Source organism: Taudactylus pleione, unplaced genomic scaffold (assembly GCF_031769625.1).
Source record: "Taudactylus pleione unplaced genomic scaffold, aTauple2 ptg000250l, whole genome shotgun sequence".
Taxonomy (NCBI): domain Eukaryota; kingdom Metazoa; phylum Chordata; class Amphibia; order Anura; family Myobatrachidae; genus Taudactylus; species Taudactylus pleione.
The window spans coordinates 6108258-6135000 of NW_028284652.1; the positions used below are offsets into that span (position 1 = coordinate 6108258).

Here is a 26743-nt window from a genome sequence, read left to right on the forward strand (position 1 = left end):
CATAGGTTGTGAGCAGATGAGCAGGTAGCTCCATACAGATGTATCCACATACATCGTAGCTCCCTGCACGTTAAGCCCTTCTAGTCGCACCATGCCGCGGCATGACTCGGTAGTGCTGAGCGTCTTTTCGTGCAACTTTTTACCTACAAATGAGCCTTATTCGCAAAGTGATGCGAATCGGACACACAAGAAGCGTCTGCTGATTAAAATAATGTGTGGCATGCCTGTACTCTGTGTACAACTGCGGGTGTATCTGCATGCGAAATGCTACATTACAGTGTTACAGCCGCTGACACTAACGTAGCATTTCGCATGCAGATACACTCTCTGTCGCACAAAGAATATAGGCATGACTCCTATCATTTAAATCAGCAGAAGCTTCTTGTGTGTCCTTTTGCGAATGTCGCATTTGAAGGTAAAAAACAGCAGGAAATGATGCTTGGCGCTAAAGAGAACCACGGCGCGTTGTGTAACCTGACTTGTAGCGCAAAGAGGTAAGATGTATGTGGACACATCTGTATTTATGTAATCTAGAAGGGCACAAGATATTTGTCTCATCTACATTAGTGGGAGAAGGTGGTAGCATAGAAACAAATGTTAGTTCAACTATAAGGATGAAAGGAGGATAGAGCCAAACAAGATAAAGGGAAAGGATGAAAGGACTTCGCTCTTCCCTCGGTGATGCCACCTGCCCCCACGTTCAACTAGTTGGGTGTAACTAATACACAGTCTTCACTGCCACATTTATTGTGTATGTGTGCGTCAATATGCTAGTTAGCATTTCCGTAACCATCAGTCTAATAGTGAGGTCAGTAGCATTTACGATGTGTTTCCTATTTGGTGGTTGTAACTTCTGATTTGTTGATTACACTTTATTTAGCCGTCAAACCTCCTTAACTTACATATGTTAAATTTTGTGTGTGTGAATGTTTCTAGTTTGCTAACTTTGACATCAGTGATGGCTTGGAAACATTGTGCCATTATACAGAAATCCATATCGCCTGATAACCATTACTCAGTCTCGTGCAAGCATAACTCCCAGTAATTTATAGAGCTAAATAGGGACCCATTAAGCCCTGCCCATGATGCACCCAAGCTACTCCCACATTGTCAGAATGCCACACTTCCCTCTGATAGGCCACACCCATTTCAGGGTCCAGTAATTGGAACTATTGGGCGGAATGCTAATGAAAGCAAATGTCTGGTTACGATGTTACACCTTAAATATACTTTTTCCTTAGAGCTACTATATATAGCGAACACTCTGTAATAAATAAAATGACTACAGTAAATCATTAACAATGCAGGCAATTTTGTATTTGTGCAAGTGATGTATTTAAAAATCTCCACTTCTATCTGAACGGTCCTAGCTGCTTTACACCTGTAGGAATCTAGTGCAGTGGTAATTAAAGCATGCCTGTCCCTTTCTGTAGTTTGTGGTGCATGCTTTCTTTTCTGGGATTGTAGATATGTGTTGATTTTGGTGTTCTTACGTAAATAGCAAAAAGTATATAAATTGCCTGATCAATTGGAGACAGATGACTAAGGCACATGATTACTATAAAACTTAAATAATAAAATAAAGGCTATAAAAATAAGACTTTAAATCATAGTGGTATTTTGATTTCAGTTTTTTGTACTGTATACATTTATGTATTGTATTTATATAGGTCTTAATCCACTGACTACAATCGATCAGACAATTTGAGGGATGATTCAATTGTTAGCGTCTGCGGCTGTGACTAATGGGCGCCCGACAAAGCAATTCAATTGTTGTTTAGTTTGGGCGCAATAGCTGACTGCGCCAACACTTCTGCTCGCACCTTACTAAGGTGGCGAGCAGAAATGTGCGATAAGTACATGGTTTGGGCTCCGTAATCAGAACTTTAGACTGGTTTAGCTGTTTTACGCAGCTAGACTTGGTGTAATTGGGCACGACAAGCTCGATAATTAATCGGCACCCAAAACAATTGAATTGTTACATTGGGCACACATTAATTAGCACACCTAAAAAAATAAATAAATAAACAATTGAATCACCCCTTTCTATACTATTTGCCATTTACATGAGAATCCCATAATCAATACAAATAACCACAATCCTAGAACACACAGCACTACACAATACAAGATGCACACATCACCTCTTTAATATGGTAACCCAACATCACAGATTTTCCTGCGCACCTCTATAGGGAAAAATCTGCAGTGACATGCCAAAAAGACAGTGAAAACACCTGCACCTCTTAGCCATCGCTGATAATTGAATATCCCCCCCTCTCAAAGAATCTCTCACACCGAAAAGAGACCAGCGTGTGATAATAAACCATTACACTTGTATTTGTGTGAAACATGGGAGTGCATTTGTATAAATAGCTGAGATTGTAAACTGAAGCCTGTTGTCCACAAAGCAGAGGGGATCGGTATGAAAGACCGCCGGACTTCTGTCCAACGGTTCAAATACCGACAGCGGAAGACCTGCAGCCCTGAAAATCCTGAATGTAAGTATTTTAACTATTGCTAACCCTCCTTTAGGGGTGCCTAACCCTAATCTTCCCCCCCGCCTAGTGCCTAACCCCCCCTGTAAGTGCATAAACCTAACCCCTCCTTCCCCGTACCCTAAACCTAAGACTCCCAGTGGGGGTGCCTAACCCTAATCTCCCCCAGGGCTGCCTAATGCTAACCCCCCCCTTTCCCCTACCCTAACCCTCCCGAGGGGGTGCCTAACCCCAAGTCCCCCTGGGAGCCCTGAAACCTAACCTTCGTACCCATCCCCCACCCCGCAGCTGCCCGGCTTACCTTTACTTGGTATGCCGGGCTTCGGGCTCCCGATGTAGGTCTAAATACAGGCATCAGGATTTTGATGCCTGTCATTAGTACCCTGCCAGGATTTGACATTCGGGAAGTCGGTGGTTGGCATCCCTACTGCATACCAAGCAGATAAACAGTGAAAATGGTCAGTAGGACTCGGGTGGTGTGTGTAATGGTGCATACACACGATCAGATTTTTCCTTCAGATATGAACGATAACGATTTAAAAATCGTTCAGTCGTTCATATCTGAAGGAAAATCGTTCATATCTGACATGCCTGAACGACGGACGATCAACGATACGCGTTCCCGTTTGTCAGATAACGATATCTGACATCTGATGGGTTTGCAGTCAGACTTGGACGATTCCATTCATTTTAATGCAGTTAAAAATCGTTCAATCGTTCAAATCGTTCAAAACTTTGGTAAAATCGTTCAAATCTTTCAAATCGTTTAATCGTTCAGTCGTTCATCTGACAAATCTGACCGTGTGTACGCTCCATAATACACACAGAATTTATTTTCTCTAAAAAAAAAAAATTTCTAATTTAAACTTGCCATGAATGTGTGGAAAGCATTGTTGATACTGAAGCAATGACTCGGCAGCCATTTTGGAACTGTAATAACTGAGGTGACATAATGACATTAAAATCCCAGCAAGTGCCACTGGAGGAATCTCAATAAAGGGTCCAGTATTTATTAAAGAATTATCATTGCAATTTAGAATGTTAGTAACTGTACGTATTAGTGTAACTATATACTTGCCTGTTCTCTGATAGATTAAAAAAAAAAAAATATATATATATATATATATATATATATATATATATATATATAATTATATATTTTTTTCAATTTAGTTTATAAGGTTACAACGTAAGCATGATATTAATGACTGAATTGTGCTGCTCCTTTTCCCATCCCCCTTTCCTGGCATGACCATGATGCAGAAACAAAGTATGCTGTTTGTGTTACTTAGCCTCTGGAGTTTAATGAGCCATAATCACAGTGTGACTGTACTGGGTGTATGCTCCGGTATTCTGATTAAAGCAGCTAATATGTTCTAAAACAAAGGCAAATAATGAACACCAATATGCCTAACGTGTTGTGGAATCCGGTTCCTCAACCATAATCTATAAAACAGTACAAAACCAACACTGTGTTTAATTTATACGGCCCAGATTGGTGTGAGCCAGCTATTGATAGGTTTGATCGGATCCTGTGGACAAATAATAAAACATTGATGTTGAGCACCACCATCTGCTTTAGTCACATCTACTAGTTAAATGGAATGTATAAGCCTCTATACATGAGACTGCAGCCAGTCCTTCATTGCTGATACACCTGTGGCATGTAGCCTGCCCCAGTTTGTGCCTTATGCCACATGAGTGATGGTACCAGTCCTACTGAATGATAAGTTGCATTTACATGAGTCAGTCCATATAATAGCTGCTTCCATTGTGTGTAAGTGACGGGTACGCTTTGTGATGTGATCATGTAGAATTGTCGTGACCCTTTCCTTGCTGCTGCTTGCGCACTTCTCATCTGCATGCTATTGCATCTCATACCTCTATCTCTAGATGAATTAATCCTCCCTCTACTTCTTCATTGTACATGTCACTTTACTTCATTAAAGATAATATAACAATAAAGTTTGTCAAAGACACAGTCCACTATAATATAAAACTTAGCCTTTTATAGATAGACTTGTGAGTTTATATTTCTTTACAGTTTAGTCTTCTTTAAATTGGACCTATGTGCAGATAAATGTCACGTGAACATGTTTTTCAGCGAACCTTTATAAACTTATACGGCTATATTGAGCAGAGTTTCGGCACGCACATATAGCTTGGGACCTATGCCAATCATCTTTCGTGCTGCTCAGCTCATCTGGTGTCTATCTAGACATTGTCTACCTTTTTACTGTAGATCTTTAGACCCGGATCCCCTTCCAAGAGAGTGGTGAAAGCTAAAAAGCAGCAAAGTATGTGCCAGGAGTGAATCAAAAAGGTGTGATGGGTTACACTGTGAATGCGCAGAAGCAGCCTTCGGTGACCTCCCAGGTCTATATGGAAATCACCACATCCATAAATACATAAACAATAATCAAGGCGACATAGGAGATACAAAAATATACTTAATTTTGTATATGATGCACTAAAAACTTTATTCAAATCATTGAGGTTATATCTTCATAAATTTCTTTAAACACGATTCTTCCTCAGGATTCACCACCGCAATTTCTCTCCATATGGTGTATATGCAAAAGGAGATAAATGGGGTGTCACCATAGAATATTCTCAACGGATATAATAAAGCAGTACTGTTCCACACCCTGGAAAAGTGTTTGGTGCACTAAGAAAATGCATACCTGACTCACATAAAGTACATATGGGAGCCTCCTATAAAGGTATCTTGTGTGAATTTCTCTGAATCGTGTTAAAAGCGCCTTTTTGTATCTCCTATGTCGCATTGATTATTATTTGTGCCAGGAGTGTCCTGGGAACTATCATTGGTAAAGGAGGGGATTAACTTCAGTTAACAACATTTAAATGGGAAAACCCTTTCAATTCTTATTAATAATAATAAAAATATATCTAAGCAATGAGTAGAAGCAATCGGGTTGCTCAGTTTGTCTTTACACCAAGAAATAACAGGGTCTCTCTTCCACAGCTCTTCAAAGTCAGACAACATCTGCATTCATATTTTAAACCTTTTTAAAGTGTACATATACACACACATCACTTCCGAGGTGTTGGAGATGTGTGTTAGGTAATATCCAAATATTAGGAAATGTGCTATAAAACTGTGTTTCTATGTACACTAGTCTTTAGATTCGTTGGATTTAATATATAGTTACAGATAGGTGGCAGTACGGATCAGTTTGCAGCAACTGTACTAGAACATTCACAAGGTTTGTATAAGCAAGGCAGTGTTCTCCCCAGAAAATGTTTCCAGCCGGGTGGCATCAAGAAGTAGCCGGGTGGGGGCCTTCGCAATAATAAAAAAATTTAAATCCTGACCTTTTATAATGATTTAAACTTGAAATAATTTATATATTCTCCTCTTCTTAGAGGCCAAGATACAGGCCCCACTTACTGGCACCAAAGAATGTAGTTTTGATACATCTCCATAGATACTGTCCCCACTTGCAGGCTACATAGAATATATTTATTATACATCTCCACAGATACTGTCCCCACTTGCAGGCTACATAGAATATATTTATTATACAGCCCTCAGATACTGTCCCCACTTGCAGGCTGCACAGAATATATTTATTATACAGCCCTCAGATATTGTCCCCACTTGCAGGCTGCACAGAATATATTTATTATACAGCCCTCAGATACTGTCCCCACTTGCAGGCTGCACAGAATATATTTATTATACAGCCCTCAGATACTGTCCCCACTTGCAGGCTGCACAGAATATATTTATTATACAGCCCTCAGATACTGTCCCCACTTGCAGGCTGCACAGAATATATTTATTATACAGCCCTCAGATACTGTCCCCACTTGCAGGCTGCACAGAGTATATATTTGATACAGCCCTCAGATACTGTCCCCACTTGTAGGCTGCACAGAGTATATATTTGATACAGTCCTCAGATACTGTCCCCACTTGTAGGCTGCACAGAGTATATATTTGATACAGCCCTCAGATACTGTCCCCACTTGTAGGCTGCACAGAGTATATATTTGATACAGCCCTCAGATACTGTCCCCACTTGCAGGCTGCACAGAATAAATTTTTTTATACAGCTCCGATACTGTCCCCACTTGCAGGCTACACAGAATATATTTTTTATACAGCTCCGATACTGTCCCCACTTGTAGGCTACACAGAATATATTTTTTATACAGCTCCACAGTTACTGTCCACACTTGCAGGCTGCACAGAATATATTTTTATACAGCTCCACAGATACTGTCCCCACTTGCAGGCTACACAGAATATATTTTTTATACAGCTCCACAGTTACTGTCCACACTTGCAGGCTCCCAAATACTGTCCCCACAGATTGATTTTTTATTTTTATTTTTTTAAGCTTGTACACACAGAGTGGATGCTGGTCTTCTCTCTTTAATCAGTTCAGGCGACTGTTCCCGCCTGAACGGTGCGCCGTGCTTTTATAGGGGAGGGAACTTTGCCCTCCAGCCTGACACTGCCCCTGCACTGTGATGGACAAGTTCCCCCGCGCCCCAATGAGTCACGTCCCATCACCCAGAAACCCTCACTAACGTGTCCTTTTTGCCAAAGCCTCCAATGTGAAGAACATGTGACGTGGGCGCATCTCGGCATCACATCCTGCATCTGTGGCAACAAGGACAAGTTAAGGGGGACCGGGTGACGGGACGTGGCGCATTGGGGCGGGGGGGAGTGCCGGGCACGGTACTCTGCATTGGGTGGGAGGAAGTGCCAGGCGGTAGCTGTTTCTTGTCTGGCGTTGCGCCCGCAACAAACAGCCTGGGGAGAACACTGCAAGGTGTAGCTACATTGGTGACCATGTGCTGCTTCTAGGGCATTATCTCTAGCTTGTCTCCTTTTTCTGCAAAGGGCACTATATACGCTGCCATTATGATGGCCAGTTAGGTTATTTAGAACCTAAATTACTTCATATTACATGTGATTTCAGGTCCTAATCAACATCTGCATAGTATTGTACAGGGGCTGACCAGGACTGTTTAGAAATATGGCCAAACAGTGACAATATTTGGTTATGTTTGCGCTCACTGTCTACCCCCAGGTTCAACACTTTTATGTATGATCTTATCTAACCGATCAGGCCACTGGGGAGTTGGGCCTATTGTCTGTTTTATGAATTGACACCTATATTGCCAGCCTACTTGGGTACAAGCTGCTGGTCTGTTGTCAGAATTGCTTGCACAGCTGAGGTAAAATGTGATATCAGCCAATGACTCTGTGAACTGTTCCCCTAGTGACCCATTTTTTTTCTAGAACACCAAGCCCAGGAAAATGTAATCGCTGTAGCTCTGAGGGCACTGTCAGCTGGGGTGCAAGAATGGACAATATTACATTACTTGTTTGTGTTGAGCATGGGAAAAAAACTCTACTAAACACACGTTTAAAACCAGCAGTTCTTCATTATAGTGCCCTTTTACTGTATGTTTTACATCCTGTGCTTTCATTATTTTTCTGGATAAATAATTTATCACCATATAGTTTTCTTTTACTGTGGGAGGAGGATATATTGAGGTAAATTTTTTGTTTGTGAAATGAGCAGTACAGAATAATGTACATAGGGCCTGATTCAGAGACGGCCGCTAATGCAATTTTCACGCAGTTCAAGTGATTGCCATCGCGCATGCACCACACTGCATGTGTGCTGTGATTGCATTGCGATTACGCATGCACGGACTAATCCATCGCTAAGCGAGTGACAGACTGCCAGCATCTGGGGGTGGTAATGGGGAGTGGTCACAAAAACACAAGCGTGTCTGTCAGTTTAAACGCCGTTACATGGGTGTGCATAAATTAGCCACTGCGATTGCATACGCAGCCCTGCTTGTCAGAAGAGCTCCCAAGGCTGAGGCAGGTCAGACCTGCTGCAAAGGTAAGATGGGCGCCGATGTGCTTCATTGTTACCGATGTTTTTATGTAGGTATGCGTCGTCGCACGCAGGTAAGAAGGCAGCAGTCTTTATGCTCAGGTGATCTTTAGCAAATGTCTGCGTTGCGTGGGAAAACGCAGTTGTGATCGCATTAGTGTCCATCTCTGAATCAGGCCCATAGAGTTCAGTCCACCTGTTATGGAGTAGTGTGGCACCAAATATAATATTTAGGTGTTGCATATACAGCAGCCATGCTGAAAACTTGTTCAAAGATGATGGAGGATTTAGATACAGGAAGAAGGGAAGGTAGCCAGGCTGCAGGCTACATGATAATTCTATCTACTCTGCATGCGCGCCCTTGCTTTGCTCCCACTGTAGATGGCTGTAATTAATAGTTCCCTTTAATCAAAAATGGGAGAGTGTAATGCTGGGTACACACTGGCCAATATATTGGACGATCAGTTCATCAGCCGATATCTGCTGGGCGTCGGCCATTGTGGCAGCCACGGCCGCCGGGACCCGCTGGCAGAAGCAGATGATGGCCGTTCAGTGTGTATGAATGACCATCATCTGCAGATCACTCGATCTGCAGATGTAACTGTATAGTGTGTACCAAGCATAAGTGTGCCTCTTATTTGCTCCATATTTGCCTTGATGCTAGACCACATAGTTGGTGCCTACCTACAATTTCTTACCGTATTTTTCTGTATATACATGCCCGAAAAAGGTCACTGATCAGTTGAACCTATAGAAAATTTAAATTTTCCTTTTATAAAGCTTTCTTAATTTCTAAACAGGTGTTTGTAAGAAATAGATGGCCGCGTGAGATATTTTTAAAAATAATTATGCCCCATCCCAAAAATCTACTTACCTGGGGTCTCATAGGGGGCGATTCAATTGTTTGAGAGAATTAGATCCCGTCTAAAGTGGCTGGGAGCTAGTTCAATTATTTCAGTAACCAGCCTTGCACTGGTCGCGACAGCCGCATCCTCGCACCCTAATGCCCAGCAGTAGCCAGCTTCTCCGGTGCAAAGTGCTGGACGCGCTGCAGTTAAGTCGTGCATGGCACTCGTGACCGGCCCCACACACCTTCTTTCCACGGATTTCTGCTCGTACCCCAGGGCAGTGCGAGCAGAAATCTGTGATAAGTGTATCTTCAGGCTGACTGTACAAAACTGTTGAATTGGCTCCTGGCTACTATCGACGAAAGCTAATTCTCTCAAACAATTTGATCACACCCATAGTTTTGAAGTTCAGTCGGTTCCCACAATTTGTTGCCGTGCCTGCCAGCATATGGTTGGTGGAAAAAGCACTGCCTGTTTGATAAGACTGGGTCAGCAGAAGAGAGCAGACCACACTCGCATGGTAACATACCTGGGAAACCACCAAGCCTTGTGAACCATAGAACCTAGGTAAGGAAGATTTTGTGATTGGGTAGAACCTCTGATATGCTAACTGAAACTTAATTATTCTTCAAAAAAAGGAAAGGTGGGTTTGGTTAGTAACTTACCAGTAAAGCAGAAACCTCTTTAGTACTCCTATATATTTTTAGATATATTTACAAATAAGGCACCTCAGTCACTATGGATTGAGAGAGCTTATTTGATGTTGCAGAACACTTAGTAGCCCTTTCTCCCCCCATAGCATTCACATGGACAAATACATCTCCCATGGCAAACTCAAATAAATGAGATTAAATAGATGTATTATTTTAGAAATCCTTACAATCACCATATTATTTCTTCACTACATACGGTTTAATAACACAATATTAGGCTGATGTTGTGTAATAACCACATGCTGCACAGGCAATTTTGAAACATGCAGAGGATTTCAGAAATTGTGCCTTTGTTGCTGGAACAACTATTCCTGCAACAAAGTTCACATCTATTTTTTTTTTGTTAAGCTATGTTGCAGCAATGTCTCGGCTGTCTTTTCAGCTAAATAATCCTGGTATGTTTTTATCGGTCACATTATTCATTACTGCTGTGTATGTAGCAATACATATTTAAATATGTATTGCTACATACACAGCAGTAATGAATAAATACATATTTAAATATGACCAACCTAAGAAGATGGGGGTCACCTCTTGCACCTTGAAGCAGTGGATAGTGCTAGCAGAGTATAGTTTCAATTACCTGGGTCTGAGAGGGTTGTTCAGAACCGATTCCTACATGATCATTAGGTACTGCACGCTTGTTCCCATCGTGCAATTGCATGTGTAAAATGTTCTATTATGACTTCACAACCTGCGACTGGTGATGAAATATTTTTTGTTTAAATAATGACAAATCTGCTCATGATGCAGTATGTATGAGTTCTGTCAGACCCACTCCTACTCAGGTAAAAAGCTAAAGACACTAGCACCGCTGTAATTACAAGCACATAAAAATGGGCAAATGTGGCTTCCCCAGTGCTCTGTACTGAATTTTCTATTAATGTCACCACTTATAGTAACCTGCTGACTACATGTTCTAATGATTTTCCTCTGTCAATAAGTCAGCTAGATCTAGGATAACAAATAACTTTGCCCTGTCAATAAATGGCCATTTTATTAGTGGGATAGTCTTTACAGACTTTTCTCTGACACCCTTCTCTCCAGAACTTCATCCCAAACACCCCAGTCCAGAATCACCTGGGTCTCCTTTTGAAATGATTGCCAACAGCTCACGCTTTGAGTTCAAGGACAGTGAAGACAAAGGAAATAATTATGGACTTTCACAAACATCAGAGCAATCTACAAAAGCAGATGAATCGTTTTTGGTTGGATATCCACGTCCAGGTGTTTCTGTTAGCAAAGAAGATTCATTGATCAACAAGGATGTCTTCCAGCATGTCAGAACGCATACAGGGCAAGAGGTTTCTGAGACTGAACATTTGCCTATTGAAGTTTGTAAATCGTCTGACCATCAAACCGAATCGGATGCTCGAGGTGTGAATAAAGGTTTGGAAGTACTTAGCAAAGCTTCAGCAGAAGACAGCTACATGAAGCAAAATCTAGGATCTCTGAAAACATGTGGAGGATCAGCAGAACTTAGTTATGCAAAAAGTGAAGACCATTCATATGACTCAAGGTCTGACCTCCGGTGGCCAGATGTTGATGAAGACCAGGACAGCTCAGGAGAATCTGATGACACAGTTATAGATGCTGGTTGGCGATTCAAAGGTTCAGAGGCAGACTGTAGAGAACATACCGAGGATGGCTGGGTAGAGCTCAAAGATACACAGCAAGGGAATGAACTTGAGAGAGAATATCCAGCAAAGGATGAGAATCCTGATAACCATTCAGATCCCCTATGGTCGGCACAGTACAGCAAGACCTTATTGTTAACTGACAGTGTAACCGATAAACTGAACAGAGCTGCTACGCAGATGCCAGACTCTCCGCACAGTGAAGGCTTTGTAGACCTAGCAGAAACTTATGATACTGACTCTCATACAGGAGCTGTTCATGATTTCCAGTCCGAGTCATTGGAAGACCAAGTGCAGGAAAATTTAACCATTGAAGCTCTAAGAGCATTGGCAGCTGGGGTGCAAGACTGGAATTCAGAAAGCCAGGAATCCTCTCCTGAAATCTTGTGCCCCCAGTTTGGCAATTTTCAAGGATTAAAATCAGCTGACCGACCAGGCCAAGCAGAACCATTCCCAGGCTCTACTATTGATATTCTGACCTTCAAAGGTAAAGAAGAATTTTTATCCAATGCACCATTGGCATGACCCTCACGTTGTTGACTTACACCGTTCATGCCCAGTCATATTGTTGGCATGAACTACTGGCATGCTCTGTAGATGTCCTATTACCCGTTACAAGCATGTATCATAGATGATCAGTGGCACATCTTTGCCTAGCCAGCATGCACAACTCGCTCTTGGTACAGCAACCTGCCCTCTCTGTACACATTGCTGCCATGCACGGCTATAAAAGTTTACCTTTTCCTGCTTTTTCTTCCTATATGTACTTGATATGATTTGAATTGGCATGCGTGTATCTTCTCTCCATGTTATCCCCTTCTGTACCTGTATATCTATGTATGAATATGTACATTACATATTTTGTGTTTTCTCTCAAGTTTTTAAATATTGTATCCTTATTATTTACAACATGTACTCAAACACCTGGTAATACTGAGGCTTCATATAAACCGAATTAGCAGTATTTAGGGCCTTTTAAGGGAGCTGATATGGATGAATAATTTTTTTTAGAATTTTTATTTTTTTTTGTTAATCTACTTCTAAATGATCTATTTGACTACTAGGGGGTGATTCAATTCAGTGCGCTGTCCCTGAGCTATTCAATTCAGCGCGCTGTTAGGGTGTGTAAAGGATTTCTTCTCGCACCCTCCTGAGTGTGTGAGGAAAAATCCAACCAAGCTGCCGGCTGCAAGGCTGTTTTCTGGCTTAGCGTGGCGCTAACGGCCTCACGGTTGGCACTTGAGTCGGAAAATGCCGGTATCTTAATTGTATCTCCATTTTATACTCTGTTCAATAATTTGGTTAATATATATATAAGATACGAGGGTTTAAAGATCATGTGAGAACAGTTGTACTTCATTACAGGACATGTATAAATTCTCAGAGCAGGTAAAGTAGTATAGTTCAGAGCGTATACAGATCCTGTGATCATACAGTTAAAGTTGGCACAAAGGATGGACAGTGTGCGAATGGGTAGATATGGGGGACACAAGGTTCAGAGGGACCTGCTTGTGAGAGCTTCTATACAAATTGCTCCATATATCTGGCATTTCAAGATAAATGTCATAAAGAGCTAAGTTAACTTTGTAAAACATTGGCTACTTTATTCAGAGGAGTACCGCATACAAGTGTAGGAGAGATATTACATCATTTGTACATAAAGTGTACTGATTTAAAGCTGTGAACGTGTTGTATCATAAGGAACATCTTCCCTCTGTATTTCTAAAGTATTGGATTCCTTTGTTGTATCCATACTCATTGTGTAAATGTTAGCCCACCCCTTCCGTGCATTTTGATGAAGCCAGGCTGGAAGGCATGATATTCCATAGCATGACCAACCTGAGCATGATGCTCATTCTGACGGGGTTTTTTTATTCCGATATACGTGTGGTGAGTGCAGAATAGCAGGCGTGTTACTGCTCTGCTGCTAGCACTGGCTGTATTAGAAGTGACATTAATGATGCACTCTAGCAGGTGCATCAGGTGAGATTGTGCTCGCTGGAAGTAGCTCTGGTCACAAATAAGGCTGTTTTTGATAGTTCAGATCTAAAAGAGGTAAGAACATGATTTAGTGTTAATAGTAACACATCTAGTAGGTGGAATTTTGCATTGTGTTGTGCTATGGGTGGCAAATAAATTAGGACGACAGGTTTAAAGCTGGTTTAGCTGGACACTAATTTAGTTTGGATATCTGTCAATTGGTTGACAATAAGGTTGAAATTCAGAAAGTTGACCCCAGATGGTCGACACATTCTGAATGTTGTCAGTAAAAAGGTCAACCATTATTCTGTCGACATGTATTTAGGTTGACAGCCTTAAGCGGTCATCATTTGACATGTCGACACATGGTTTTTTCATGATTGTTAGGGTTTGGCTTGGCTTTAGGCTAAAATAACAAAATGTTAATGACATGTTTAATTGTCAACCTTTTGACTGTGACGACCATTTTACCCTGTTGACCTAATAACATGTCGTCAGAGCGATGGTTGACCAAATGACCATATCAACCCTTTTTTTTTTTTTTCTGTAGACTTTCAGAACCAGTCAACCTTTTCTGTTGTCGATCTTTTGAACCACAACCATTAGTGTAATATATAAAGCTGCCCAGTTTGTGTGTTCTGTATGTAGAAGCAGGCAGCATGAAATAAAATAGCATTCTGCTCCCCTAGCATTGAAACAATTTGCCAATTTGCACCCCCTTAGCTGATTTTATACCGAACTCTAAATTTAGCCCTAAATCATGTTTGCAGTAAAGATTGAGGCATACAAATGAATGTGAAATGTCTGTTTTAGCTTTGTAAGCATAGTAAACTTCAATTTAGAGTTCAGTTAGGAAATGCTTCCTTTCAACTTTAGTGTATCTGTACAATTTAGATCCATTTCTGCCCTCAATCCAGCATGGCTTTGCCAAGCTGCAAATTTGGGGGACCTGCTTGCTGATTGTTTTTGTTGTTTTATGTTCCTTCTTCCTCAATAGAGCATTACGTCACTATTTGAGCCAAATCCTTTATCTCCTTACTCTTGGGTTTGTTAGCCGGACTCTGTAAACACTTCTTTATTTTTATATTTATTTTTTTTTAGTCTGTTTAGCATACAGTGAGTATTGACAGTGTTCCTCCTTGCCGTCAATAGATAGGTATTTTTGTGTCTACTTCCACCCTTTTTTTTTTTTTTTTTTTTTTTTTTTTTTTTTTAAAAGTGAACTCTGTGCCGGGCTATGTACATGCTGTTATTATAGGGAGATTACATTGCCTACGTTTTTACTTTTGCCTTTAAACTAGCTATCCAGGTCCACCTCACTGCAGATTGAATACAAAGGTTGAAGCATGTTCTGATATTGCACTGCAGTGTAAACTCTTCCACCCCCCCCCCCCTTTCTGAAAACTGTTATTCTGTTGCAAATAAAAGCTGTCTTCGCAAATGCAAGTGGATACTTATTTAGGTAACTTAAGAACAGAATACAATGTTTGAGGTTCCTTTATCTTCTCAAGGGGAGCTTGCAAGGACCATTTTCCGCTATTGAGGGGTAATTCAAGTCATAGCGGTTGTTGAGGTTGTTCAGCGCCATCATCTCGTGGCCACCTGCATCTCACATTCCTTTCACACCCCATAGAGGTGCACAATGAAATGTGCCATGCTGTACTATCATAATTCTCAGATGTGTGCAGCCGAACATTGTGCCACCCAAAACCCAGCATAATGCTGCTAGCTATAAATAGTCTCCCTCATCTGCATATTACAGCCACTTGCATTTGTTAGGAAAAGATGGAGGGAAATAGAAATAATAGCAGGCATGTTCAGTGTAAATTTGGATCACTTTTAGGGATTAATTGTAGGCCCATGATTTGCTGTGGGAATGTGGGGAACAGCACCTTAATTAGCATTTTTATTTGCAGCCCCATAGAGGTGTGACTTAATATACACGATTTGGGGACTACTGTAAGTGCATCATAGATGTGCACTAAGTCACGGGAAACGCCCCTAACTGACTTCTTAAGCAAGCCACATACCTGCATGATTTCAGGCCGAATGCCCAAGTCATATGATGGATCTTGTGAAAATCATGTATTTTTTTTTTAGTAAGATACGATCTCATGATCAGATGTGCAGGCCATATGTTTCATCCTATCGTGTGCAGATCGTGCCGTTTATTTTCTTCATGCGATCCATCGTGCGGCAATTCAAGTCATTTCAATGTCTGTTTCCCTAATGAGCGCGTGAGGCACAGGATCGATCATACGACCGATCCTGTACTAAGAAAAATAACAAACATGCTGCCGGGACTGCCAGGGAGCTTCGGGGAGTCGGATGGTAATCGGATCTGATGCTGATCGTGCAGGTGTATGGCCAGCATTAGTCTTCTGTAGTATGAAATCCATCTGAATTGTTTCTTTAATGCATGAATGGACAGTTCCCAGAGCCATAGAAGCTATAGCAAGTACATATTTACTTCTGCCGCCCTTTTGGGGAAACTTTTATATAGCTTTCAATGAAACAAATTACAATTTGACTTCTTGGATTTTCTGGTTGCTCCTGAATTTTATATGATGTTTAATTCTGCTTTGTCATTTTAACCACTCCCCTGATCACTGAAAGATCTACAGTACATAGAACTTGTTGTTTTTAGAACTTTTCTTTCCCAAGACTTTTGTCATCTGCTTTCCAATCAAAAACCTGGGTGTTCTGTAGTTAATAAAATGCTATATCACACCATTTTGATTTACCATGGTGATTCAATTCTTTGAAATGTAAATGTGTCTTGCACATTCTTTTTACAAAATGTGTACAAAAAAATAATTGTATTTAGCACAAGTTTAGTAACAAAAATATGTGGTGTCTAGCACCACCCTGGGGGGGAGCATTATTTTCCATTACTTTTGTAAGTTTCCCTTCTGCAATCGTAGGAGCTATTGATCCTACATCAGTCCACTCTGAGTGCAGAGCCCCTGATCACTTTTGCAGTTGGCACTCCATAATGCCAATCGGAAGGCGTCCTGGGGCACACAAAAGCCAAGTGTTGTTGGCTGTCACAGACTGCATCACAGCCCTTTGGAGCAGGAAGAGGAACTCAGTACTGCATGTACAGAACTGATTTTACTGTTAGTCTCAGGGCCAGAGGGGAAGCTGTGGTCGCATCCCATGCCAGTTAAAATAAAAGTAAATGAGAGCTCTTGCCTCGGGTGCTGCATAACTGTATTAAGTGGGTGTATTGCCTCCAAACAGTGGAGGCAGCCATTTGTGAGCTGAAGTGATATTTTGTCTGCCATTTGCCAGGAACCAGTTACACCACTAAGAGCACTACCTGACTGATTCATAAGACCCAACTTGTATTCATGAGGTACTGGTTGTTAGCCACTTGATATGCTACATTCTCACCATTGTTAATTCTGTCCACAAAACAGCTGGCTGCACCACTGTGTGCAAATCTAGGTACACACTAGACGACTTGCAAACGGTGCAATGTCATCAACTATTTCCCTTGAACTCCCAAGCAAGCGATCTAGTACATAACACTGTGCAATTACAATCGACCAAATGAGATATCTTGCATCGTTTGGTGGTTAGATCGTTAACTATATAATGTAACCATGTCATCTGGTTGTCCAGTAGTGCGTACACACTGCACGATCTGCAGGGAATCGTTAACACCATTGACAGATTTTCCTGCATGTACCAAAGATCTGAAGAAATAACGAACGACGCAGCGGGAGCGTGCATAGCGCGTACACACTTGACTATTTTTAACTATTTGTCGTTCCGATGTGTAGGAATCGGCCAAATCATTAAAAATATCATCTAGTGTGTAGGGGCCTTTAGTGACTGCCCTGCTTTATCTACAGCTGCTTAAATGAAGAAAACATTCCACTTTGTAATAAAAGGATCTGTCCTCCGTATTAATGAATATTTTTAATTCTACTTTTGAAACGGGAAATAAGAGCTTTACTTTGTATATTGAGTCCACCTTAGTAAGACAATTACTCATATATTGACAATATTACTGAGATTAAGCAACTGTCAATTAAAAAACTTATAGTTGGTGTGTATATGTGTGTGTGTATATGTGTGTATATATATATATATGTGTATATATATATATATATATATATATATATATATGCATGCATGCATGCACACACACACACAAATATATACACACGCAAACTAAAATTTGTACAGGTTGAGTTTCCGATATCCAAAATGCTTGGGACCAGGGGTATTTTGGATAACGGAATATTCCGTACTTTGGAATATTTGCATTTCATAATGAAATATCTTGGGAATGGGACCCAAATATACACACACAATGCATTTATGTGTTATATACACCTTATACACACAGCCTGCAGGTAATTTTATACAATATTTTTTATAATTTTGTGCCTCAAACAAAGTTTGTGTACAAACATAAAATTCATTTGTTTCATATACACCTTCTTCACAAAGCCTGAGGTAATTTTATACAATGTTTGCAATAATTCCGTATTTCGGAGTATTCCGTATTTCGGAATATTTGTATATGGGAGACTCAACCTGTAGTAGGTAGCGAATCTGAAACAGACAAAAAGTCTCATATAGGGGGGAATTAAATTAGCTACTTGATCCCCAGGGCTATTCAAGTAGCCCCGAAGGCAACCAACAGGCTGCACTTAATGGGGATTTATTTTCAGGCCTACTGAGACCCGAAAAGAAATCCCTGATGACTAGCGTGTTAACGAGTGCTGCAGCCCTGTTAACGCATACGTCCGTGAGCTAGTCACAGATTCTATGTGTTAACGCCCATTAACAAGTTAATTTAATGGGCATTAAAAAGGGGCTCAGGTGAAAAAGGGTCTGGAATTGAACAGCCGTTGAAGCACGAGGTACCACACTTTCTTCTTCGAGGTCCACAGGGATACCATGGGGAAATGTGGTTGGAGTGATCCAGGCACCAAACAGTTAAGCTTTCAGCTCCCAGGATGCGTCTGGTCGTCTTCCACATATACCCCGCCCCTGGCCACAGGCATTCAGTTTTTCGTTTGGTGCCGCAGGATTCAGACCTTTATAAAAGTTTAACAGTAGTCCCAAGCTCTTTATTTTATGATTTTATTTATTTTTACTTTAGAGCAAGCAGCATCAGGCATCCTAAAGGATGCCTGTGCTGCTGCTCCTCCATCTACCCCTGCCGGCGCTGCAACACCAGTAACCAGAGTGGCGATATGGCGGGCACCAGCGGAGCTTGGCTAGCGGCGATGCTGGGACCCGGGACTGCAGCCTAAAGCATGGGGACGCTGGTAAGGTGGTTCCCCCGCTCGCAGGGAACCACATGGCAGTCCATACCTCTGGCGGTTGGAGACCTTCCGGAGGTTGCTGTAGTGGGGCGACCGATGCGTCCAATCCCCCACTAGACCAAGACTGTTGAAGAATGGACAGGGACATTGGAAGATACTCTACCGAATGCTACCAGAGAACAGCTGACATACAGTCAGGTGCATAAATATTGGGACATTGACAGAATTTTCATATTTTGGCCTCTATTCACCACCACAATGGTTTTGAAATGAAACAAACAAGATGTGCTTTAACTGCAGACTTTCAAATTTAATTTGAGGGCAATTACATCCAAATCAGGTGAACGGTGTCGGAATTGCAACGGTTTTTATATGTGCCTCCCACTTTTTAAGGGGCCAAAAGTAATGGGACTATCAACTCAAAAGCTATTTCATGGACAGTTGTGTGCTATTCCCTTGTAATTTCATTATCAATTAAGCAGGTAAAAGGTCTTGAGTTGATTCTAGGTGTGACATTTGCATTTGGAATCAGTTGCTGTCGACTCTCAATATGAGATCCAAAGAGCTGTCAGTATCAGTGAAGCAAGCCATCATTAGCTGAAAAATCATAACAAACCCATCAGAGAGATAGCAAAAACATTAGGTGTGGCCAAATCAAATGTTTGGAACATTCTTAAAAAGAAAGAACGCACCGGAGAGCTCAGCAACACCAAAAGACCCAGAAGACCACGGAAAACAGCTGTGGTGGATGACAAAAGAATTATTTCCCTGGTGAAGAAAAACCGCTTCACAACAGTTGGCCAAATCAAGAACACTCTCCAGGAGGTAGGTGTATATGTGTCAAAGTCAACAATCAAGAGAAGACTTCACAAGCAAGAATATAGAGGGTTCACCACAAGATGTAAACCATTGGTGAGCCACAAAAACAGGAAGACCAGATTAGAGTTTGCCAAACAACATCTAAAAAAGCCATTACAGTTCTGGAACAACATCCTATGGACAGATGAGACAAAGATCAACTTGTACCAGAGTGATGGGAAGAGAAGAGTATGGAGAAGGAAAGGAACTGCTCATGATGTAAAAAACATACCACCTCATCAGTGAAGCATTGTGGTGGTAGTGTCATGGCGTGGGCATGTATGGCTGCCAATGGAACTGGTTCCCTTGTATTTATTGATGATGTGACTGCTGACAAAAGCAGCAGAATGAATTCTGAAGTGTTTCGGGCAATATTATATGCTCATATTCAGTCAAATGCTTCAGAACTCATTGGACGGCGCTTCACAGTGCAGATGGACAATGACCCGAAGCATACTGCAAGGCAACCAAAGAGTTTTTTAAGGCTAAAAAGTGGAATGTTATGCAATGGCCAAGTCAATCCCCTGACCTGAATCCGATTGAGCATGCATTTCACTTGATGAAGACAAAACTGAAAGGAAAATGCCCCAAGAACAAGCAGGAACTGAAGACATTTGCAGTAGAGGCCTGGCAGAGCAATATTAGGGATGAAACCCAGCGTCTGGTGATGTCTATGCGTTCCAGACTTCAGGCTGTAATTGCCTGCAAAGGATTTGCAACAAAGTATTAAAAAGTGAAAGTTAGATTTAGGATTGTTTAGTTTGTCCCATTACTTTTGGCCCCTTAAAAAGTGGGAGGCACATATAGAAACCGTTGTAATTCCTACACCGTTCACATGATTTGGATGTAATTGCCCTCAAATTAAATCTGAAAGTCTGCAGTTAAAGCACATCTTGTTTGTTTCATTTCAAAGACATTGTGGTGGTGAATAGAGGCCAAAATATGAAAATTCTGTCAATGTCCCAATATTTAAGCACCTGACTGTATATATCTCCCACATACGGGAAGCGGCCTCCTATTTGGGAGAAGCTGCAATAGATGCTGCACTCCTAGCTTCTAAAGTGTCGGCAGCTTCAGTTGTTGCTCGTAGAGCCGTTTGGTTAAGGTTCTGGAAAGCAGATATGGGATCCAAGAAGACTCTGGAATCCTTAACTTTTAATGGAACTTTTTGGAGCGGAATTGGGTAAGATAGTGGCTACTCTGGCAGCCTCAAAATCTGCAGGTCTGCCATCAACAGCTATATCAAAGTCTAGGCAGTCTTCTTTTCTGTCCTTTTGCCCTCAGGGAAGAGGGAAGAGCAAAAGGACAGTCTTCCTCCAGGCCGTCTAGTTCGCGCAGGACCACCAAGCAGCAAACTTAAACTCTTGGCCAGTCAGACGTCCAGCCTCTAAGCCGGATGGCAAATCCAATGCCTGATGGGCGGGCCTCCTCCTGGGGGATACCAGGATGGGAAGCCGACTTCTTCAATTTGCGGTCTACTGGCATCAAACAACAACAGACGCCTGGGTCCGAAAAGTGGTGTCTCAGGTGTATGCCCTCACTTTATGAAGGCATTCTCCCCTGAAGTTTTTTTTTTTTTTTTTTTTTTATGTACAACTCCCCCATCAGATTCTATCAAGGCCCTTGGTCCTCCAGGAGTCCGTTTACTCCCTGCTGCAGGCAGGGGTGATCATCCTGGTCCCTGTGGTTCAACAAGGAAGGGGTTCTTACTCCATCTATTTTTGTTTCCGAAACCAAATTGGTCTCATCGCCCTAGTCTAAATCTGAAAACCCTCAACAAGTTTATCTGTGTACCGAAGTTCCGTATGGAGACTCTTCGGTCAATTATTTTGGCAATGGAACCTGGGGATTTTATGGCTTCCCTGGACATTCAGGATGCGTATCTGCATGTGCCTATTACGCCATCCCACCAACAATTTTTATGGTTTGCTGTCTTGCAGCAACATTACCAATTCCAGGCACTGCCCTTTAGTCTGTCAGCGGCCCCTCGGGTCTTCACCAAAATAATGGCGGTTATGACGGCCTACTTCAGGCGTCAGGGAATTAGAATACTCCCATACCTGGACAACCTTCTGATATGGGCACAGTCTCCAGCTGTTCTACAACACCATCTCCAACTGACCATTGCCTACCTACAGTCACACGGTTGGATCATCAATTGGAAGACATCCTCTTTCTCCAATACAGCGGATGGTACATCTGAGGGCACTTCTGGATTCTCAGACACAAAGGGTATTTCTGCCAGAGGGTAAGATTTTGGTCCTAATATTGCGAGTACGCAAGTGAAGGGTATCCATTCTAACAGCGATGCGGGTCCTGGGTTCAATGGTGTCAACCTTCGACATTGTGGAATATGCTCAGTTCCACTCCAGGCCCTGCAACAATTGATTCTCTTTTGGTGGAAAGAGCAGTATCATCTAATACGGTCCCAGAGGATCCTTCTCACGCTGGAGGTTCGGTGCTCTCTCCCGTGGTGGCAACAAAATGCTCATCTGGACAAGGGTCGCCCATTCTGGATTCCAAATTGGGTGCTCCTCACCACGGACGCCAGTCTTCGCGGATGGGGGGCAGTGACAGGTAAGATGGACAAATCAGGAAAATCACCTGCTCATAAACATCTTTCGCGCAGTATACAAAGCGCTCATCCTGGCGCAGGACCTACTCCAAGGCAGGTCAGTCCAGATCCAGTCCGACAACGTGACCACAGTAGCCCATCTCAATCATCATGGAGGCACGCAAAGGTAGTGTCCCGTTTTCATGTAAATGAAGAGATTGTGGTTTCAGTTTTTCAGTCTTCAGAGCTTTCTGTAGGTGAAGCCTCCATGGATGTGATTCGTGCTCTCCATCTCTGTCAATCGTTAAACTCTTTTAGAAAATCAGACGCTTTTTTTTGTGTTATATGGTTTTCACAAACGAGACTGGCTAGTTAATAACCAAACTCTGGCTCGATGGTTGCGTATGACTATCCTCTCAGGCTTACAGGTAGGCTGATCTCCCTGTTCCAAACACGGCGACAGCACATTCTACTGTGTGTGTAGAACCATCGTGGGCGTTTTGTCGTGATGCCTCTGCTGAACATTTGTGCAAGGCAGCCACATGGTCTTCTGTCCACACTATTCCTAGGTTCTACACCTTTGACACTTTTGCCTCTCAGGATGCTTTCTTTAGGTGTGGGCTCTCTTTTCTGCTCAGGAGCGTCCCTTTCCTTACGGGAGCTGATTTAGGACATTCCCATGGTATCCCTGTGGATCCCTATGGACCCTGAAGGAAAAAAAGAAGTTATGGTAGACTTGCCTTTGTTAACTTTTTCTTCTAAGTACACCTGTGCACCTGATAGGTGACCTGGAAACGTGGCTTGTAGGGGGTCCTGAGGATCAAGTTTGAGATCTACCATTACACTTATTTTTTTCACTCCCGTTAAATTAACTGGGCTATTTGAATTCGGTCCCTACTGTAATACAGTGCACCTGGAAAGTATTCACAACGCTTCACTTTTTCCACATTTTGTTATGTTACAGCCTTATTCCAAAATGGAATAAATTAATTTTTGTCCTCAAAAATGACAACGTGTACAAAGTATTTTTGGGATCACTGTATATCAGTGAGACTTCTGAAGGTGATCCAAATAATATTTCCAAATGCACACATACCCTGTGTTTTGGGGGAAAAAAAATATTTTTGCCTAAATAAGCCTTTTACACTCCTCAGGTGTGTTCTGATAAACTAATCAACAAGGCAGCTGCTAGCTAGTCATGATATCAATGGTGCCAATGATATGTGAAGAAGAAGATGACATGTGGTGTAAATTATTACATAAGCATATTAAAAACCTACAACTAGATTTAAATAGTAGAGCTTATGTGAACATTAGGAAACAAAGAGGCAATATGTCTGCAGCAGCCCAACTGAAGGAGTACCTCAACGTGGTTTTGTCTGTTGTTTGTATTTAGGACTTCATCCTGATCCCTCTCCCTCTCTCCCTTTAATTAGCGGCGCTCCTATCTACAAGAGAGTGCGCTGATGTGTGAGCTAATGTATGAACCGTAAGTGGCACTGGCCTTTTCAACAGCTGCAGCTGTCCTTGCCACATGCACAGCACTGTCCCTGGCTGCAGCTGCTTCTGCTGCTGGGCTTCGGACTGTGCCCGGGAGATCTCGCACATGCCCAGTGGAGCCGCCCGGGAGGTGAGACAGTGCATCAGCACTATGCTTGAAGCGCGGTGGGGTCTGGCAGGAATTGCCGGAGGGGTTAGTTTTCACTCTGGCAGATGAGATATTAACACATCTCGTCGTTACTGCTTCCTGCTTCACCTCGGTAAAGAGGCGAAGCAGTAAGAACTATAGCAACACGTTCCGTGCCACTATAATACATCTACCAAGCTGTATGCTCTTTGGGCTGTGAACTTATGTGCTAATTGGAAAGAATAGAAGTGCAAACCATTCCAGAGCTAGTAAACGTGTAAATTACAGATGTGTCCACATACTCTCTAGGCTTCTTGCGCATTAAACAGCCCATCTAGTCCCAGCATGCTGTGGCGTGACTCTGTAGAGCTGAGCATTTTTTTGTGCGACTTTTTCCCTTTAAAATGCAACTTATTCACAAAGCGAAACATGTAGGACATATAAGCAGCTACGGCATGCCTATATTCTGTGTGCGACTGCGGCTCTATCTGCATGCCAAACTACGTTTCAGTGCCACAGCCGCTGACACTGTAATGTAGCATTTCGCATGCAGATATAGCCGCAATTGCACACAGAATATAGACATGCTGCATACTATTTTAATCAGCATAAGAGGCTTGTGCGTCTTATTCCCACCGCTTTGCGAATAAGTTGCATTTTAGGGGGAAAAAATTGCACGAAAAGACGCTTTTTGCTACAAGTTCACACGGTGCTCACGCGTTGTGTAATGTGACCTGTAGCGCATGGAGGGTAGATGTATGTGGACTCATCTGTAAGCTAGCATATGTGTAGACAAGTGATACAGGCGCTTAGTTCCTGTGTGCTTAAGCTATTTCTCTACATGCCGCAAGCTTGATTTTTGTTTTCGTTGAGAGAACCTTAGTCTGTCTTATCAGCTGACTATTGCAACATGATCACCTCTGTCTCTAGCTGCAGTTGAGGAGTGAAACCAAGAACACTTTATATCGTTTGCTAGGTCAGGGTTGAGCTAAATTTTCCAAAAGTTAGGGGCCAGCAGATTGTTAGAGGAAATATAGGCATGAAGGAACATGGTGTGCTAGTTTGTAAGGAGTGTTTGTCCAACATGTACCCAGTGTATATCCAATGTATACCGACAGTGCAACACTGTTTTCTCAGCATGTCCCTGTAACACAGGAGTCTCTGGCAATTTCTCATTTGGACAGCTAGAAATTTTGTCTTTTTAGTTGTCATACCAGCAAGTGGATGATCGTTGCAGGATTTGCAGCCGAGACAGTGACTTGGGAGCGTGTGAAAACAGTGTCCGTAGCATCTATTCTTTCAAGAAAGATTAGCTGGCAGGTGTAGGGATTTGCTTAGTTGTTCTACTTGGAAATAAAGATATCTCTAATATAACTGTCTGTAGCCATGTTATACATTATAGGTCGCTTACCTCACTGTTGTTGTTTATTCTTTATATGTAACTTGTAGCAACCAGCAACTCTACACCTCTCTCTGGTGGCTGACTGAAGTGTTAACTCATACTAGGAGATGTTGGCTCATTCTCCATCTGCTCTGCTAGGAGTGCCAGCAGCCGCTAACTACTGCTTTTAGTACAATCTTCCCCCTAGCTGGAAACCGCTCTTAAGCTTGGTACACACCTGAACGACTGTGTAATCCAGCGAGCCATACACACTGCATGATCCCGCGTACAACCCAGCAATCTATTGTTACATGTTGCATATAAATGCACTGCGTCATTCATTGGATAGTCCCATCTGACGTGCAGGACAGCAGATGGGACGAAGCGATGAATGACTGATGGTGCGTTCACACTATTGCTGTGTATGTTATATTGTTCCAATCTACGATGGATTGTATAGTGTGTACCCAGCTTCACTATTGCTTCTGGATTGCAAAAATCTCTCTCCCAATTGCTAGCTCAAGTCCATAACTCCTCCTCCCTGGCTCAGAGCCTCTAGTGCAGTGGCCGGGGAACAGGGGTAAATTACCCCACTTGGGGTAAAACTAAAATTCCTGGGGGTAAGGGATGCAGGGCTGGAGGTGCACCGCAGGGAGGCTCTAAACCGAGCGCCCGCTGAGATGTTATTACCAGCGGGCGCCCAGCTCTTTCCCTGCAGTGCCGCGTTAGCCGGAGGCTGGAGTTCTCTGGAGGGATAGCAGAGGGTGGTTAGGTTTAGGGCTCCCGGGGGGACTTGGGGTTAGACACCCCCCCGGGAGGTTAGGGTTAGGCACCACCGGTGAGAGGTTAGGGTTAGACACCCCCCCGGGGGACTTAGGTTTAGGTGGCGGGGAAGGGGGGGTTAGGCACCCTAAAGGAATGTTAGGGGGTAAAATTAGGTTAGTTTATACTTACCTGGGGACGATCGGGATTCATACCGATTCCCTCTGTTATATATTTCTCCCCTTCTGTTATGTCACAAGCCCCCCAGGCCCTAGGATTTTTAAAAAGTGCCTCCATTAAACAGGACTTTGGTACTTACTGGTAAAATCCATTTCTCCGATTCCACAGGGGACACTGGGGCATATATACAATGGGGTATAGATGGGTGAGAGAGTGGAGCCTGGCACTTTAAATTTTCTCTAGAAGAGTAGCTGGCTCCTCCCCCTCTATACCCCACCCGACCTCAGTTAAGATTAACCAAGCCCGAGTGGAGACGGAAAGCATAGAGAAAAGAAGGAACCAACTAAGAAGGTCCAAGATCAAGAACAGTTAACAACATACAAAATTTAACAACCGACAAACTGCAGACAACCAAGAAGCAGCTGAAAACTCTTCAAAGAATACTGCAGCACGCAAAACAGCGCTGGGAAGGGTGTCTAGTGTCCCCTGTGGAATCGGTGATATGGATTTTATCAAGAAGTACCAAAAT

The 26743-nt window shown here is 42.4% G+C and overlaps 1 protein-coding gene across 5 annotated transcripts in view; it reads left to right on the forward strand.

Annotated features, from left to right (window-relative positions):
* RTN3 (reticulon 3) overlaps nt 1–26743 on the forward strand; it is a 49595-nt gene that overhangs the window by 12640 nt on the left and 10212 nt on the right. For 4 of the 5 annotated variants that reach the window (XM_088480041.1, XM_088480040.1, XM_088480042.1 and 1 more), the window contains exon 3: nt 10995–12071. The exons of the other annotated variant lie outside the window; for it this stretch is intronic. In XM_088480041.1, coding sequence (XP_088336167.1) covers nt 10995–12071 — 1077 coding nt within the window. The remainder of the gene's footprint in view (nt 1–10994; nt 12072–26743) is intronic. 5 annotated transcript variants of the gene reach the window in all.